Source organism: Lathamus discolor, chromosome Z (assembly GCF_037157495.1).
Source record: "Lathamus discolor isolate bLatDis1 chromosome Z, bLatDis1.hap1, whole genome shotgun sequence".
In the NCBI taxonomy this organism is placed as follows: domain Eukaryota; kingdom Metazoa; phylum Chordata; class Aves; order Psittaciformes; family Psittacidae; genus Lathamus; species Lathamus discolor.
In genome coordinates this window covers 44,048,067-44,067,113 of record NC_088909.1, presented here as the reverse complement: position 1 = coordinate 44,067,113, position 19,047 = coordinate 44,048,067, and the positions used below count along the sequence as shown (strand labels likewise).

Sequence of the window (19,047 nt, the reverse complement as noted above, 5' to 3'; positions counted from 1 at the left end):
TGACCTACTAACCACTCCCTTTCTAATGCACCCTAAGATGCCATTTGCCTTCTTGGCCGCAAGAGCACATTGCTGGCTCATGGTCATCCTCCTATCCACCAGGACCCCCAGGTCCCTTTCCCCTTCACTACTTTCCAGCAGGTCAACCCCCAACCTGTACTGGTACATGGGGTTGTTCTTCCCCAGATGCAAGACTCTACACTTGCCCTTGTTAAATTTCATCAAGTTTCTCCCCGCCCAACTCTCCAGCCTGTCCAGGTCTCGCTGAATGGCAGCACAGTCCTCTGGTGTGTCAGCCACTCCTCCCAGTTTTGTGTCATCAGCAAACTTGCTGAGGGTGCACTCAGTTCCCTCATCCAGGTCATTGATGAAAATATTAAACAGCACCGGTCCCAGCACCGACCCCTGGGGAACTCCACTAGTCACAGACCTCCAGCTAGATTCTGCGCCATTGACCACAACTCTCTGCCTTCTTCCTTTCAACCAGTTCTTGATCCACCTCACTACTTGATCATCAAGCCCACACTTCCTTAGCTTATCTATGAGGATGCTGTGGGAGACAGTATCAAATGCCTTACTGAAATCAAGAAAAACCACATCTACCGCTCTACCATCATCCCTCCACCTAGTCACTTCCTCATAGAAGGCTATAAGGTTGGTCATACATGACTTCCCCCTCATAAAACCATGTTGGCTGTTCTTAATGACGCCCTCATCCTTGATATGCCTAGTGATGGAGTCAAGAATAAGTTGTTCCATCATCTTTCCAGGGATGGAGGTAAGGCTGACCGGTCTATAATTACCCGGGTCCTCCTTCTTGCCCTTCTTATAGATTGGTGTGACCTTTGCCATCCGCCAATCCTCAGGCACCTCGCCCGTTTCCCACGACTTACCAAAGATGATGGAAAGTGGCCTAGCAATGACCTCCGCCAGCTCCCTCAGCACCCGTGGGTGCATTCCATCCGGACCCATCGATTTACAGATGTCCAGTTTGCATAGCTGATCCCTAACCCAATTCTCATCTACCAAAGCAAACTCCTCCTTTGTCCTGACTCCTTCTGGGGCTATAGAAATCCGGGGCCCTCGGGGAGAGTCTGCAGGAGTAAAGACAGAGGCAAAGAAGGCATTCAGCACCTCTGCCTTCTTTATATCCTCTGTCTCCAGGGTACCCACTTCGTTCAGCAGTGGGCCTATATTGCCTCTTGTTTTAGTTTTATTTGCTATGTATTTGAAGAAGCCCTTTCTATTGTCTTTAACCCGACTAGCAAGATTGAGTTCCAAGGAGGCCTTAGCTGTCCTAATTGCCTCCCTACATCCTCTAACAACTGTCCTATATTCCTCCCAAGCGGCCAGCCCCTCCTTCCATAATCCATAGATTCTCCTTTTCCACTTGAGTTTGCCCAGCAGCTCCTTGTTTAACCACGCCGGTCTCCTAGATCCCTTACTTGACTTCCTACTCATTGGGACGCTCCGATCCTGAGCTTGGAAGAAGCGGTCCTTGAATGCTAACCAACTATCTTGAGCCCCTTTACCGCCTAGTACACTTTCCCATGAGACTTCCCTTAGCAGTTGACTGAAGAGGCCAAAGTTGGCCCTTCGGAAATCCAGAACTGTGGCTTTGCTAGGTATTCTATTCCTCCCACACAGGATCCTAAACTCCACCATCTCATGGTCACTGCAGCCAAGGCTGCCATTGACCGTCACCACTTCGACCAAACCCTCCTTGTTGGCGAGTACTAAATCTAGCAGCGCTGCTCCCCTAGTTGGTACGTCCACCATTTGCATTAAGAAATTATCATCAATGCACTCGAGGAACCTCCTAGACTGTGAATGACTGGCTGTGTGAGTCTTCCAGCAAATATCGGGGTAATTAAAGTCCCCCACGACGACTAAGGCATGTAGTCGCGAGGCTACTTCCAGTTGCCTGTAGAAAGCCTCATCAACTCCCCCTCTTGTGACTGCTGGCCATGCTGTGTGTGATGTACCCCAGGAGGCAGTTTGCCCTCTTGGCTGCCAGGTCACACTGCTGCCTCACACTGAGCTGCTGTCAACCAGCTCCCCAGATCCCTTCCTGCAGGGCTGTCCCACAGCCGCTCTGACCCAGTTTATACTTGTGCCCAGCATTTCTCCACCTCAGGTGCATTTGGATTTAAGTTTCATGTCTTTAATGACTGCTCAGTGCTTCTGTCTATCTAGATCTCTCTGGAAGTCATCTTGCCCCTTGGGAAAGTCAACAGCACCTCCCAAAGAATGACTCAGTGTACTTCTTTTCTCCTGAAATTAATCATCCTTTCCTGTCTGTAATCTATCTACCAAAATCTTACCAGACCAAAATCAGAGATTACAGCAACAGTGGAGAATCTTACTGATTCTAATTGATCCAAACCATATATCTTTGTTCAAAAATGCTGCCTCATTTCAGGTATACCATAAGAGTCCATATGTACCACATAAACTCATGTGTAACACATAAATCAACTGGGCAAATTAGATCTATTCTAAGTATTTCAAGGACAATCACCTTTATTTATGGAGCTACTGGTGAGAGTCCAGTGAAGGATCACCAAGATGATGAAGGGCTGGGAGCACCTCTCCAGTGAGGAAAAGCTGAGAGAGCTTGGACTGTTCAGCCTGGAGAGATAAGGCTCTGGACATCTGATGTGAGCAGCCATAAAGGCAGCCCGGTGAGAAGGGGAAGATTACTGAACAAAAGCAAATGCCCATCAGTCTAGCAGCTGTGAGACTGGGAACTAGGCCTTGGAACCAGAAACTTCCTTGGAAAGTGTGGCTGGTCTCTTTGAAGTACAGTGATACAATGTGGTGTTAACATGACAAGCAAAGGAAAAATCTCTTTCTAGGTTAGATTTTCATCTTGGTAATGTCTCTTTAATTGGGAGGGTGACACTGTCTTCTTGTCAGTTGCTTTTGGCAATTAACTCAGCTGTGACAGACCACCTTGGCTCAGGAAAAAAGGTTATGACCTTTGGAAGAAGGGACAGACAACTCAGGAAGACTAGGAAGATGTAAATTGATGCAGGGAGAAAATGAGAAGGGCCAAAGCCCAACTAAAACTTCATCTGGCTACTGCTATAAAAGACTATAAATATTGTTTCTATAAACACATGAACAGCGAAAGGAGAGCTAAGGAGAATCTCCGTCCTTTATTGGATATAGGGGGAAACATAGTGACACAAGGCTGAGGAAAAGCCTGAGGGACCTGATGCTTTCTTTGCCTCAGGCTTTAACAGTAAGACCAGCTTTCTCTGAGTACTTAGTTCCCCAAGCTGGAGCACAGTGATGGAGAGAGCAGAATGAAGCCACCATAATCCAAGCGGAAATGGTGATCAACCTGCTATACCACTTAGATACACACAAGTCTATGGGGCCAGATGGGGTCCAACCAAGGCTGCTGACAGAGCAGGTGAAAATACTCAGTGAGCCACTTTCAACTATTCTGGTTCACTGGGGAGGCTCCAGTTGACAGGAAGTTAGCAAATGTGACACCCATCTACCAGAAGGGCCAAAAGGAGGATCCAGAAAACTACACACCTGTCAGTCCAACCTCAGTGTTGTGAAAGGTTATGGAGCAGATCATCTTGAAGAGCTGCCACATGGCCCATACAGGACAACCAGGTGATCAGGCCCAGTCAGCATGGGTTATGAAAGACAGGTCGTGCTGGACTAACCAGATCTCCTTCTATGCCTAGTGGATGAGGGATAGGCTGTGGATGTTGTTTACCTGGACTTTAGTAAAGTCTTTGACACCATTTCCCACACCATTTTCCTTGAGAAATGAGCTGCTCGTGGCTTGGATATTTATTTGGAGCCATTTTCCAGCTTTCATGGAAAAGGAAGAAAACACACACTTCTTGTTTTCTTTTCTAATGGCATAAGTATGGTGGCATGCTCTTTATTTTCATTATAGTGGCATAGTTAAGAACTACATAATAACTGGGAAGAAGATGCAGAGTGAGTGTCAGAAGGCTTCATTACACATGCTATAAATGCTATTAGAAAGCTATGTTAATGGAATCTGCTTCCAGAATTACTAATATAGTTTGCTGGCATTTACCATTCAGTCTTCTCCTGCACCTCTGACTTCGGTGTTGCCTTTGGATTTCTTCCAAGGTGTTTAAAAGCCTTTGATTTAGTATTATGATGGGAAATAATGGATACTTAAGGAAAAAGAAACTTGAAGGCAAATTAGTGTGCAGCAGATCCTGGTGCTGGAGGCAGCAGTAACTGATGCTCGATGCCACAAGAAACTCATCCTGTGAAGAAAACAGCTGTTTTTATAGGCCATGGCTCAAGGACTTTGCCATGTAAATCAGTAATTATTCTTCTAACCACTCACACAGGTTGCTGGAGAGGCAAGAAGAGCAATAGGCACCTTGCTGCTCCTAGGATCTTCTCTGCCAGCTGATTTAACACCACAGTAGAAAAAGGGAAGTATCTTTTCCAAATGGCATATGAAAAACCTAACCTCATGATTCTCTTTCTAGGCTGCTGCTGAATGAAGAGCCCCAGGAGACTCCCAAGAAACATTCTTCATTTTGTTTGAGAGCAATTTTTATTTGCCCATTTCCGACAAAGCAATGTGTGGGAGAGTGACCTGGAACAATCAGACCTACCTGAAAGTGGCATAGTTAGCAAAACACACTTTCACTGAATTTGCGTTATTAGGGAGGAAAATCATAGGAACAGAAATGGTCTGATTTACTGTTTTGCTGCTGATAGTGTGTCATAACATACCCTATGCAAAGTGAGTAACTACTGTCCTACCTGTAGTAAGGTATTGAGCACATGCTGCCCTTCAGAAGACTGAGTAATGAAATATCAGGAGGTACAACAGCAGTTCAGGCAAGATCAGCTGCAAGCATTAGAAATGGCTTTAGATGTTATAAACCAGTTCCACACATAAGGAATCATTGGCTTTTCTGGCCATGAGTTTAAACCCTAAATTCATTATGATTGAGCCTAATGAATGGTTATTGCCTTATTTAAAGCCAGCCTTCACAGGGTGGATTGTGGCGCTAGGCTCGCTTCAAGGATTGTATCTTCTGGCTAGCTCTCCTCTAAATAATAGTGTTCCTGTCAATACATCCAGCTCTTGAGGAAGACAAAAAAACCAAAAATGTTCTTCATTAAAGCAAGCTGTTTTAAGCAAGCTGATGCCATGGAGGGACATCCTGAAAAAAAACTTGTATGGAGGAACTTTTCTAAGTGTTGTTCCAAATAAGCTGGAGATCTGACTAACCAGCAATCAAATTCTCAACAAGGCTAATAATTTAATTGTAACTGAATAACTTCTCAGTGTTCTTTTATATGGTATATCTCTGCCTCTTAAGAAATGTACAGGATAATCCCACAAATGCTGTGCAGATTGTAGCTACATTTGTAGGTGTTTGAATAACTTCAAATCCCCGTTAACAGTTCAGCCACTCAGATTTCCTCCATGAACTTAGAGCTCACACTCTTGTAGAAGGTAAAATGAATGCTCACACTGTTAATGAGTTTTCTTTGTGATTATGGCCAAATTATTAATATTGTATAAGGCTTGTCTAAAGGGCATCAAACATACCTGTGTTGAAGAACCTTATGAAGTGAATACTCTGTGGTCAGCCCTCTTATGTTCAAACACTCATGCAAACTAACATGATGCCTGATTTGGTGGCTGGTTTGTGCATGTTTATACAGAGGCAAACAATCTTCTGCCTTGATGGCTGCCATTTACTTGCGTGGGAGTATAAAGATGTGTAGTCTCCATCCTTTGAAGTTTTATAAACCAGGCTGAATAATGTCCTGAGGCAACCTTGTCTGTCCTTTTAGGTAATTGTGCTTTGAGCAGGAATTTGACATAGAAACCTCTTGAGACTCCTTCCAAGCTTATGGTTTGATAACGTCATCCTAAGGTTTCACTTTGACATCAACTGAGTTATCACCAGGGTCAGCCTTGACTAAGTGCCAGATGCCCACTTGACTGCTCTCTTACTCCCCTTCCTCAACTAGACAGGGGCAGAAAATAAGATGAAAATCTTGTACATTAAGATAGATCTTACCAGTTACTGTCATGAGCAAAACAGACTTGACTTGGGGAAAATGGGTTTAATTCATTACCAATTAAAAATAGAGTAGGATGGTAAGAAACAAAGACAAAGCCTAAGACACATTTCTCCTCTCCCCACCCCCACCCCACTCCCCCCAATCTTCCCAGACTTAACTACTCCCCTTTGCTCCTAACTCTTCTACCTCCTTGTGCAGGAGAATCTCCCCTCCAGTGGCTGGAGTATCTCTCCCCATACTTCACTGACATTGGTATCTGCAAGGCTGTTTCTCAGTCCTTCAACAGCTGCTATGCAGTGTTTTGTCTCTTTCTTAAATATGTTATTACAGAGCCACCACCATCTCAGCTGATGGACTCAGCTGTGCCCTGTGGTGAGTCCATTGGAGCTGGCTGGAACTGCTTTTGTGTGGGCCAGGCAAATCCTCTCCCCACAGAGGCTGTATCTGCAGCCCCCACTCAGCAGCATCTGGGTGCCTTTACCAAGTACAAGTTCTGCTTAACAGAATTCTAAACTTCATTGCTCCAAGGCCAGAAGGATTATACAGGAAGCAAGAAAGAGAGCGCGAGCTTCTTAAATTTGCTGCTGAACTGGGATCCTGGTCCTGAGATTTCAGGCTTATAGCAAGCTGAGCAGTGTCATTCCTTTTTTCAAAGCTTTGAAGTAGTAGATGAAACAATTACTTTGGAAGACGCAATTATTATTCTTGAAAAGGTCAAAATTGTTTCAACTAGCTCTCTGTCACTCCTTACGCCTTTTACAAAAGAGCTGAAGTATTGGTAATGATTAGTATGCAGTAAATATTGCCTTCTTGGTTTTCTTTACAACTCTGTAAAGGCAGCAGTTCAAATAAAATACTTTTATTTAGTTTTTAATGATGTATTAATTATTTTTGATGGTACAGGCAGAAGACAACATAATTAGGCTTAAATTTTAATCGGCAAACTCAGTAACAGTATAGTAAAGGAATGATGTAGAACTTGTCTATAAGCACCAGTTGGGTTAACAGTCTTGAAGATATAAATAAGCAGTCACTCAAAATAGTATTGCAGGTACACTCCTCTGACAGTTAAGCAAGATCCTAGGAATCCAGGCCCTACCACAACAGCATGAACATGATATAAAACACATGTACAAGCAAATTAAGAACTCATTGTGATCATTCAGTGCTAGCAGGAATGGAAACATTATCAGTGAACTTCATATCACAAATACGGAAGACTATCAGATAGTAAAGAATAAGCTTTTCTGTAGACGTATTAATATGGAAGGAATGGCTTAATCTCATTAATCTTCGTTTTACAGATGCTGTGTCTCACTTGGGCCACTGCTGTATCAGTCAATCTGTGATTATATAATATATTGGCAATCTGTGCTATTCTGTAATGTGGTGGGTTTGAAAACATGCATATATTAGAACAGCAGTACATTTTACATATTGTGTTAGCTGAGGAACATTCCTACTTTTGTGTCCTAGAAAACAGAAGAATGTCCATGCTGTAGTCAATTTGTAATATATATCAATTTGTAATATATACAATGTGCTATTCATAGAGATGTACAGTTTAATAATCAGATATTCAGGATCATCTACCAACATGTAATGTGGGATGCATTGTCCTCCAAGACTGTGATAAAGTTATTTATTCTCAAGGTACAGAAATACATTTTACTTCAACAGCAATTGTTTTGCATTGTACATTCAGCTGTGATTTAAAAAAAAAAAAAAAAAGCGCCTTTCAAATGCCAAAAAAACCTTATGGGAGCAACTAGTATATGCCTTGCTGCTTAACCCACATTGTGAGGAGGAACTATAGTGAGACACATCATGTGCCTGAAAAACCAGAAGCGCATATTTAAAAACTGTGATGCACCATGTAGCAAAGTAAGAATCCAGGCAAGGAGGCTAGCTTGGGACTGTGAGGAGCACAGAAGGGCTGTGTGAGCAGATAATGAGGAGGAACACCCATGGTGCTCAGACCACACTCCATTTGCCTTCAAGGCAGAGTGTTACATTGGAGGATAAGACCTGTGCAAACAGCATTAGCACTTCATTTCCATCAAAGCTGTTTACATTTTCATGACCCAGTCTGATCCTGTCTTTCTGTCCCTCTTTGACAGGCCCAGCTCCTACAGAAACGTCTCCTGATTAGACCATTTTTACTGTATTTTCTTTCTGTTTTTCAGTTTATATGCTTTTCCTCTCCACTTTTCTTCAATTTGTTTCTCTTCTTTGATGTACCTCCTACAGTTTCTTTTGTTTTTCTACCTTTTACCTCTGTATTACATACTTACTTTGAAGTTATCACCATCCCAACAGCAAACAGATCAGTTTGTTTCTCCTCTCCCCCTTCCTTTTGCCCTTGCCTTGTATTTTCTTCTCTCCTCCCCCACACTAGAGATTGAGCTTTTTTTCAGCCAGCTGAGTGTTAGCATGAACAAGGAACTTGAACTCAAAAGTGGGGTAGCAAGAAGTTACTGTTAGCTAAACAGAATGATGAACAGGAAGTATTGCTATATTCTTAAAGGCCATGTCAGATTTATGCTGTAACAATATGAAATGCAGTAGTACCAGGGCTTCAAAAATGCTGTGAATCTCTTATTTACCTCATTCAGTTTCTCAAATAACTTTAGGGGCTGAGGAATTCTTCTTTGAAGGCAAATAAAGTTCATTAATTTCTTTGGTTTATTAAAGACTTACTGTCCCATGCAGTTCTCACTTAATTTTTTTTCAGGAATGAGTAAAAGGCCTTCAAATGAGGCACACACAGTCATGTGAATCAGGTGTAACTACACTTACAAGCAGTCTCCCTGAAAAGGGGCAAACTTATCAGATCTTCCTGTTGCTCATCCTGACTTTCTGAAAAATTGCAGAAAAATAATTCTGTATTAGAGTAAATTCATCATCTCTGCAGCAATAAATGTTCCCTATGATCAAGGGGATGTGATAAGCATGAAATCAATTAGGTGATTTAGGGTTCCAGTCTTACTCTGAACTGGAACAAATCCTTCTGCAGGCTCAGCATTGCTCAGATTCAGTGACTGGTGTAAAAGCTTGAGGGAATCATTCCCAGCCTCTGAGTACAGAAAGAAAACTTGAAAGGAAGTCACAGCAGGCTACATGTGACATGCTTCAGTCTGTATTTTCACTTAGTGAGAATCTGAATCTAAAAGATACATGATGAGCTAGTTATTTCCTTGATCAGTTGCAGGGAGCTGCTAAAATCCTTTTGCTTTTGGCATCGTCAGTGTAGTCACTGAAAACTTACTTCTTTTGATTACCTACAGCATCCCATCCCCATCCTATCTCTTCATGGCTGATGATAGGTGATGTTCTCCAGATGACTTTATTATCTGCATTCAAGCTACAGCTTTTCCAGGAAGGGCAATCCTTTGTACAAACCATATTAGAAAATCTCTAGATTCTCAGATTATTCAAAACTTGAAATGTTGCTGCATACTACAGATGATATTACTTTAGTATTACACAATATTAGAAATCAAGTTTGGTATACAAGAATGACGGCTTTAATGTAGAAACAGAATTAAAGGTTAGCATTGGAGATCTCAGTCATGAATGTGGCTGTAATAGAAGACAAACCTGAATACCTGTAAAAAAAAGACTTCAGCTTTTTAAAATGAAGGTACACAGTGATGAGTTTAATAAACTTTGTAAGAGTAGTCAGTAGTTTTCTCTATCAGACCTTCCTGTTGACGGCTTGTCTACATAAACTCTTCATGTGTGGAAGACACTCCCTGTTAAAATGTTTACCTTAATTTGAATCTGTGTCACTTTAATGAGGTGGGGACTGATCACCTCCCTGAAATGGTCTGGAGTTCTGGCTGGAGGAATTCTCTCAGCCTATGTTTGGCTTGCCTAAGTCAGTGCCTAGGTTTAGTATGTCCCTAGGTATATTTCCATGGTGTGTAGAAGTCTAAAAACTCTCTGGGCAACAGAACTAAGAATCTCTTGGTAATGATTCCCCCAGAAACTTGCATTCAGAAAGTGCAGGAATGGAAAAGAAGAGATGATAGTTTCAGACAAACATGGTTTCTGTTGTGTTTGAACAGCATAGGGCTGTTGTTTACAACAGCAACAGACTGACTGATACCTGAGTTCCTTATAATTTTCCAGTCAGCATGGCCAGACTACCCTTGGGATAAAAGATGCTTCATTAAGTGTATTCAGAACAACTGCCTTTTGCAAGAATATCACAGTGTATGTAGTGTCTTGAAACAGCCATAGCACCAGATCCCTGGCCATGAAGTTTTAAGCACATCATTATTTTCTTACCACAAAGCTCCTCTAACGTGGCAGGAAAGAGTGCAATAGTTTGGCGACAATAGTCTCTTCTGTGCTTAAGCATGGGTCTATTCAATCCTGTTTTACTATGGAAGGTGCCAGTTTATCTATTAGGTAGTGTTCTTTGAAAAGGATACGCTTTTCTCCACAGGAAGCTCACCTTCTACATGTCCATGGATCTTCATTGCCCCTATTTTCCTGCTGACTGGTGGCACAAGGTACAAATCCGAATTGTCACAGCATGACTTAAAGTCATGGAGTTAAGATTGTTATATCTTGCCATTCAATTCTCTTTAGTATTAAAATATATTTAAGTTCTGCTGAGGAAGCTGAGCATAAGCAAAATAAAACAGGATCATCTGGTTCTTCTTTGTGTAGGGGTAGCTTGTCAAAATCTTGAGAGAGACTTTGTAAAACCACATCACACAAAATTAGGTTCAATAAACAGTAGCTAAAGACAGAAATCTTTCTTGCTTTGACAGAAGTATGCAGACTTTGCAGTTTCTCATTTTAGCTCTACAGTTTACAATAAGCATCCCAAAAGCTTTGTTTTACATATTGGATAGAGAAAGTGCACTTAATAGCATATTTTCCTTATTAAAAAATCGTAAAGTGAGAGATCCTTATGATTTCCTTAATTATTGTGTTTTTGCAGTGCTGCAGTCTTCTAGGGTCTTGTTAAATGAGCAAACAAAAACGGATCTTCACTCCATGCCATGTCAATTCAGAGGTCCTCAAGGCATTTACTGCTACAGAAACACCAATAAATTAAATCAGCTGTTCAAATATACTTTGGGGTCTTTTATGTTTGGGTGGGCTGGGTTTTTTTTTTCAGGTTGTTTTGTTTTGTTTTTCTGTCATCACTGTGTTACAGATCTGAATATTTACCTTAACATTTCTTACATTTAAGTGGTCTTGACTGGCATGTCTTACTTTAAGGGCTCTCTAAGTGTATGGCATACAGTATAATGTCAAGTCACTACAGTTTTGGAGGAAATACAGAACTGATCAATATATGAATAAATTCATGTTTACAGTGATTGTTGTGCAGTTACTTGGATTGTTACTTTGCAGTGGATGCACACACATCTTACGTGCGTGATGTGTAGTAGTAACACAGAGTCCAGAGCAATAGTTAGGATAGCATCCACATGTGTGTTTTAAGCAAAACCTTCACTAGTCAAGTGAGAAATGTGATTTCATGTACATTTGTAACACACAAACTTCAGCCTCTGACTGCTGTAAAATGTTATGTGGAAATGACTTGTTCCATTGCTTTCTTTGGTCGTCTTTTTGGGTGGAGGAAACACAGATAAGTATAGCTCTCAGTAGCATGTTGAACATCTGGAGAACTTCTCTGGAAGGACGACAGGCATCTGGAGTCAATGATAAATGGACAAGTGAGCGGGTGTCAAACCAGATCAATGCAGTGCTGCTGCAGGAGTTGTACCTTATTTGTCCTGTAAACACGCTGGACGGTACTCTTGGTAAGAATGTTTTCTTTAATGAAAGACACATTCAGGGTTGTACATTTAGCCCAGAGAGTATCTGCTGTTGTTTTCTGTTTTCATTTCAAACTTCTTTCATTAGACCTCACTGCTTTTCTCTGCTCACCAGGAAGCTTGCCTTCACATGAGGAGGATGATGAAGAGGTTGCTCTGTAGCTTTAACTTTTCACTTATCCCCTGGAAGCCTACATGGATAAGATACAGGAATTTCATCTCTACATATTGGTAAGTAAGAGTGATAATGGCTAAAATAAGTTATCATGCTTCTTACTACATATTCAGCTACTGTCAGCAAACATGAGCAAACTTTATAAAAATTAGTGAGAAACCAGATAGGCTAACCCATTTGGGCAGTTAGTATCATTGCCAATGTGTCCGAATATGGATGCAGGTCACTTCATACACAAAATCCTTGTGGTGCTCAGTGTGTTGTTTGTATGACCTCAGTGAAGAGACTTGATTTCAGCTAAAACTGACAGTTTTAATGAAAGTGTACTGAATCATAATGGCTGCAGTGAATTGTGCTGGATACCTCATCAAACAGGCAATGGACAAAAATGCCTTTATGTCCTGGTCCTGTACTTACATGCCTGAATTAAACATGCCCATAAACGTTTGTGCAATGACAGCTTATGTCAGCAAGGTTTCCTTCGCAGCGCTTGACCTGTGTTTTTCCTTGTAAAGAGAAGTAAAAAGGAGCTCAGCTTCCTGATAGATCTGGAAAAAAATTAGTATCTTGTGTTTCTCACAAGTTGTGAGCTGGCCTGATACACGAAATACTGAGGCAGGGCTGGTGTTATATAGCATGGAGCTCAAATGTTGTTTTGCTTTCCTGAGCTCCTCAGGGCTCATATGAGTTCCTGGTACAGATCCTATCCCTTCTTCCTCTACTCCCTTGGCTAATTTTCTCACTTCTTCAGTCCAGAACCCCCTCCTAGGTTTTTACCTCAAATAGTACATTCTGGCACAGATGCTGAATCAAACAGCTAGTGTTTGTTGTCTCCTGATCAGGCAGCAGCTGATTAGGAGACTATTTCCTATGTTAATGGCTCTGTGCTCTAAACATTGGCTTCAGCTCAACATGAGTGCATATTTTCTATATGCCCCTTGGACCAATCAGCTAGTGTGCAGTAGTGTGAAATGAATCTTTAAGATCTTCAGAAATAGAATACATGAAAGAGTTCACTTGGGCTGCTTATGACCAAGACCAGTCTTGATTTAAACTGCTCAGGTGTGGGACTGTAATGTAGCTCTGTGAGCCATTTTAAAATTATAACTGAAGGTTTTAAGTTCACTGAGTCCTCCCTCTCCCTTGATTAGTAAGTGATTTATACATATATAATGACTTTAACTGACTGAGGGGGTAATTTATGTCATGATGTGCATGATATATGGATCTAACGAGAGGGAAAAGGGAACCATCTGTTCTCTAAAAAACTGTCCACTGTCAGAAGAATTCAAGAGCTCTATTTGAAAAATGTGTTCAGAAAACCAAAAATAAATTTATCCGAATTTCTTGTGCTGTCTGGGTGACATTCTCAGTGTGTATGTATCGACCAAGAAACAAGGTTAGGAACTTGAATTTATAAGACTTTGCAATGCTTCATATTCTGTAAGTTGTTCAGAAGTCTGTATTTTATGAATATATATTAAAATGTTTTTTGTTCTGATCTTCAGTGCTCATGCAACACTGGTTTTGCAGCTTACAGGATGGATACAGAACACAGTGAACAAGTTTAAACACTACCTACACCAAACGAAATAATGGGAGTGGTATTTTCTGGGAGTAGGAAGGTTTTATTTAGGACAGGGATTTAAAAGCAGAGGTATCATTCTTTGTGCCACTTAGGTACGTACCCAGTACTGTTTGTCAAATGATAAATCTCCTTGTGCCCCTGTCTTATGCAATATGAGCAAGTAAACAATCTTAAAAACATTTATGCATATTCTTAAATTTGCACATGCAAATTTTATATGACCCTCAACAGGACGTCTCATGCGTGCAGACTCAAGCAAATGCAGAGGCACTTGTGGGATCAGGGTTTCACTTTCTGCCCCAGGGGGAAAAATCATAGGCGTGTGCAACAAGTAAAACACGAAGGTGAACTGGTGTGTGTGCTCCAGAGCTATAGACAGCAACTGCAAAAGCAGTTGAGAGGTCTTTTATGTCCTACCTTTCTTTTGCTTTTTTTTTTTTTTTTTTTTTTTACTAGTGCAGGGCTGTAGAGTTTTAAATTCAATGTGTCTGTAGCAGGGCCGGTATTTAACAGCATACTGGAGAAAATATTTTCCTGCCAAGGCTACTTGTAAAGTCGCTCTCCTCCACTCACCGGCGCCTCCTGAAGCCCTTCCGCGCGGACTGAGAAGGCAAACTCCCCTCCACAGACACGACTGCCGGTCCCGCTGCCAGCGTGCCCCGGCGCTCCCGCCGGCGGCCCAGCAGGGCTCAGTGCTGCCGCGGCTGCCGGACCTGGCGGCGAGAGGAACCGGGGCGAAGGTACCTGTGGATAGGACAAGCGCCCTGCTGCCGGCAATCGGCACAGGGGGAGCGCGGCGGCGCTCTGGGTGTGCCAGCGGTGTACCGTGACGTGCAGCAGCCGGTGCGGGGCGGGCTGAAGAAAGTCAGCCCACGGGCGGCAGCTGCTCTTCAGCCTGGCAGGTGTCGTCTGCAGGCCTCCGTCCTGCAGCCTGAGGGAGCCTTGCACGGCGGACAGCAGGAGGCCGGGAGGCTACACCCACTCCTCCTCCCCTCCACGAAGGGAGGAGGCGAACGGCTGCTGGCGCAGTCCCTGCATGGCCGCGGGCAGCGGGGGCACAGCAGCCCCGCTGCCGCCGGGCACAGCCGCCCCCCCCGCTCCAGTAGTGAGAACCGCGGTCGCAGGCAACGCCATCGCCGGGCGGTGACACACGCATATCCTCTCCACCACCGGCCGCGGCTGCGGAGACTGCTCCCCGGCCACCTTCCTTGTCTACACAAAGAGGAGGCGCGGAAACGTGCGCGGACGGGGCGGGAGGCGGCTCGGTACCTCCCCGGGGCAGCGTGACAGCCAGCTGCGGGCAAAGGCTGTGTCCTGGACTCCTTCCTGAAAAGCCGCCGGTCTTTTTCTTTCTCTTTTCCCAAAGGGAGCGCCCGGCAACCCCCGTCCGGGCTGTTCCACGGGATGAGGGCGGAAGGCCGCCCCGTGGGGCTGGGAGCTTCGCCGTAGCAGCGCCGGTCTCCAGGCATTGCGTCGGGGCGCGGAGCCGGGCACGGCCCAACCCCGGCTTCGGCTCAGCCGCCTCCTCCGGCGTAGCTCGGGCCTTTTCCCGCCTCCCCGCTTCGTCCCCAGACATTGCAGCAGGCATGGGCTGTTTCTGCGCGGTCCCGGAGGAATTTTACTGCGAAGTTTTGCTCTTGGATGAGTCCAAGCTGACCCTGACCACCCAGCAGCAGGGCATCAAGGTAAAGAGAGGCCGGCGGGGCTGCGGGGTGCACTGCGGGAGAGCTCTGCGGCCAGGCTCCGCGCCGCGCCTTGCGGTATCCAGGAAGGGGTCGGCGGTAGGAGAAAGGGTTTTCGGGGTCCTGCGGGGGGCGAAGGAATAATTTTGTAACTTTGGCTGCCGGTCGCGCATGGGAGGGATGAGCGAACAAGGCGCGTGCCGGTGCTGGCTTTGGAAGCTTTGCTTTGAGGTAGTCACTTAAGTGAGCAGGTGCCGAACACTCCTCAGCACGGTGTTTTCCTGTACATGCTACTGAAGTAAAAAGAGAAAAGAGAGAAGGGAGGCTGTTGTACAGAAAGGCGGCTGTGTGCATGGGCTGTTGCGCACCCGCTTTGAGTCGCTCTGCCTCCGGCTGCTGCTGCCCGCCGAGCCTTCCCTCCCGGCGCTGCTTGCCTGCCCGTTCTGCGGGACAGAGCGGGTGCCTTCCGCCGGCCCCGGGGTCCTCAGTGCTGCTGCCCTGGAGGGGTAGACGTCCAGCCTCCTCTGTAGCCCTGTGCCCCGTCGCCTGCTCGGTGGAGAAAGGTCTTGCGCTGCTGCAGCACGCGGGGTAGGGATAGACTCCTCAAAGTAGCCATCTGCCAAACGCTAAATGAGCCCTGACAGAGGATGTGAGAACGGGAGGTTTTTCTAAAGGCCCTTAAATTGTTCCTGTTTGATTAAGCCTGATGACATGTCTCAGACACTGGAAGCCCTTGTTCGAACAGCTTGGGACTTGAATTTATTAGCAGTATAAGAACATGGTTTCAGTGTTGGTTCAGAAAAAAAAAAAAAACCAACCCACAGCTTTTCTAAACTTAATTCTTGGAAAGGCTGATCTGTTTTACCCAAGACATTTGAAGAATAAAAATCTGTATGCCTGTATGTTTCAGTTTGAATGATTAAAGTTTGGTGAAAAAACCGGGGAAGGGAAAGCCCAAAGGGGGAAGGGCGAGTATTAATTTTAACAGTATAATTTTAATCTGTGGCACTACCAGCTTTACATGTGTTCAGAATTGTCCAGCTTTGTTGAATCAACTGCCTGCAAATAGGCTCATAAATCCGCGCTTAACACAGAGGCGTAAAAACTCATCCTGACACTGGAACTTAGTGCCTGTGTAGGGTCTTTGAAGTCTAAGTTGGGACACTTCTGAAAAATGTACCTTTGTATATGATGTGGGTATGTGTGTTATTCATGTGTATATGCTTTTGTTGCCTGAAAATGTGCAATTGCACGAAGTATATTAAAGGAATAATCTGCAAAGATGGTTCTATGATTAGCTTCATGAATCCAAACCCTGAAAGGTGGTGGGTTTCTGCAGTGTCTAATAAAAATTAATGTCCCATGAGAAAGTGTCTGAAGATGTAACTTCTTAACAATGTGTGACTTACGGTGTTGGGAGCTGTCTAGTTTAAAATGAAGGTGTGGTTTCCTGCCATTCTTAGTGTGATATGAATGCGGTATGATGCAAACTGTTTCACCCCTTCCACTTGCTCCTTCTCTGTCTTGACTCTAACCATCAAGCAGTCATAGAGTTGATTGGAACAGTGTGAGTACCTGGCAGAAAAGCAGCAGTTTGTTAACATTTTTGGGTAGGCAGTGAAACTGCATTGCAGGGAACTTAAGGCAAAGGAGAATGTCTCCTTTTGTAGTAGCCTGTTGCTGTTGTGCTTTTTTTTTTTTTTTTTTGGTGGTTTTTTTTTTTTTTTTTTTTTAAGATTCAACTTGTATAATGTGAATCCACAGCCCGGTGCTGTAGCTCCAGGAGCCTTTGAAAACCTACAGAGAACCGCATACCTCTCCCCTAGTCAGTGGCTTCCACTATTGCTTTCTCCCTTGCCTTTGTACTTGCACAAGTGTTCGTGCAGCTGCATGTGAAGAGCAGCTTGTGTCCAGCTGAAGGCTAACCACAGATTTTCCTTTTGGCTATGTTAGTCTTCAGCTAGATTGGTGCCCTGAAACACTTCACTGCTGGAAGAGGACAGAACTAACTCTTTTCAACTGAGTCCTTATGCCATTTCAAACTGCTCAGGGAGCATTTCTGTTGTTTTTATGCTACAGGTTTCCACTGAAGTTACATGATCATTTCTTAGTAAAAAAGAGCTTAAATTTTGCCATCTTCTGTCATTTGGCACTTTAACCAATTTCTGTGGATGTTTTGCTTTGATTCTTTTGTTTTCATGTACACATCTATGAATGTACAGTCTCATGTTTGTTTTTATAGAATTTCAGCTTTGGCACTGAGGTGTAGATTATAAATATTCTTATGTGTTCTATTTTGAAACAAAGATTTCCTTAATTTGTGTCACAGCTACAAAGGAAACTTAATGGTTTTGGTACTGTGTCACAAATCTTGAACTATTGCAAGAGAAGAGATTTTAAGTGGTTATGCAAGCAGCTTCATTCACTTCTTTTTTGCCAAACAGATGCTAGTCTGCTAGAAATAAAACCTGCAAATTAATAGCTGTTTACCATCTGTGCATTTACTTGGTATTAGTGGATTTCATTTTATTTGCTTTGAAGTGTGTAAGACTGAGCTGTCTGACTCTAGGAGTCCTAGGCAACTTCATTTCTTCAGTGATTCTGAAATAAAGGTGTGAGGTAGAAAACCTGTTTCTGAACTAAGGTAGAGTTTTGAAGATGCATTGCTTAGTTTGTACAGTAGTTATTTCTGGCTTGCTATGCTTGGTAGCACCTATATGTAGCAAAATATGACATTTTTGAATTACAGTTTTTATAAAGCCCACTGTAGTACCAGTAATGTGTTTAAAGTTGTACTTTAGATTAAAACAATGAGCAGAGGTGGTGCATGACTAAGACTTGTATTGCAATTTAGAGATAATTTGGCTCTTCCTTATGTGTTTCATAGAGCTTGTTAGGGAAAGGAAACGATTGCTTGTCTCTCATCCTGGTGGGGAAACTGAGGTGCGAAGAGGTCGAGTGACTTTTCCAAGTTGACATCAGAGCCAGGAATGAAGTTCTCAGCCCTCTAGGCAGACAGCAGCTGACCAGTCTCCCATGGGCTGGAGGGGTGTGTGATGATCTTTTTCTTGTAGTTGCTTACATTGACTTTTGCCTCTAATAGTTCATTTTTGTTTTCTTACTCTTACCAGTGCTGTCTTGCTGTTCTCCCTTTATGTCTTTGTGGTTTAACTGTTAGAGCACAGTTGTGTGCAAATGTGGAATCCAGCTCTTCAGCTTGCAGATTTACAGGATATATCATAATAACTGGATAATCAGGAAAGGGTATCAAATATTCCATAATATAAATTTTTATTTTTTCCTACAGTACATTAACACTGAGACATTTTTGAGAGTACATGTGCGATAATAAAGTAATGACAGTTGTTAGTCCGAACAATTTTGGATTAAGATGCTATTCTCCAGGTTCTAGTACCGTTTGTCTAATCAAGGTATATGGTCTCAGGCTGGGACAGCTTTTCCTCTAAAAAGGATATTAAAGATGCCAATTCAGAAGTGGATTTTAACAGACTTTTGCTACAAATATGGTAAGAGTCAGCTGTTAACTGAAAAATAATCACTTCTCCAGGACTGCTCATTGGCTCATTGACTCATCTTCACATAGATTAAACCACGACTTAGGCATTTTTATGGTACAGTGCTACCTTCTAAGTAGATATAGCTCATTTGTTGCTGTCACAAGACATGTCATTAATGTTTTGACATGATAGCTGACTGGTGAGTTGTAGGCATTGC

The 19,047-nt window shown here is 43.3% G+C and overlaps 1 protein-coding gene across 3 annotated transcripts in view; it reads left to right on the top strand.

The window, feature by feature from the left end:
* The first annotated feature begins 14,654 nt into the window (after positions 1-14,654).
* The window catches only part of EPB41L4A (erythrocyte membrane protein band 4.1 like 4A), a 131,782-nt gene continuing 127,389 nt past the window's right edge, over positions 14,655-19,047 (top strand). For 2 of the 3 annotated variants that reach the window (XM_065663153.1, XM_065663152.1), the window contains exon 1: positions 14,656-15,315. In XM_065663153.1, coding sequence (XP_065519225.1) covers positions 15,217-15,315 — 99 coding nt within the window. In that variant the 5' untranslated portion in view covers positions 14,656-15,216. Of the gene's footprint in view, positions 15,316-19,047 lie in introns of all 3 variants that reach the window. The other variant, XM_065663151.1, reaches the window with a different exon arrangement.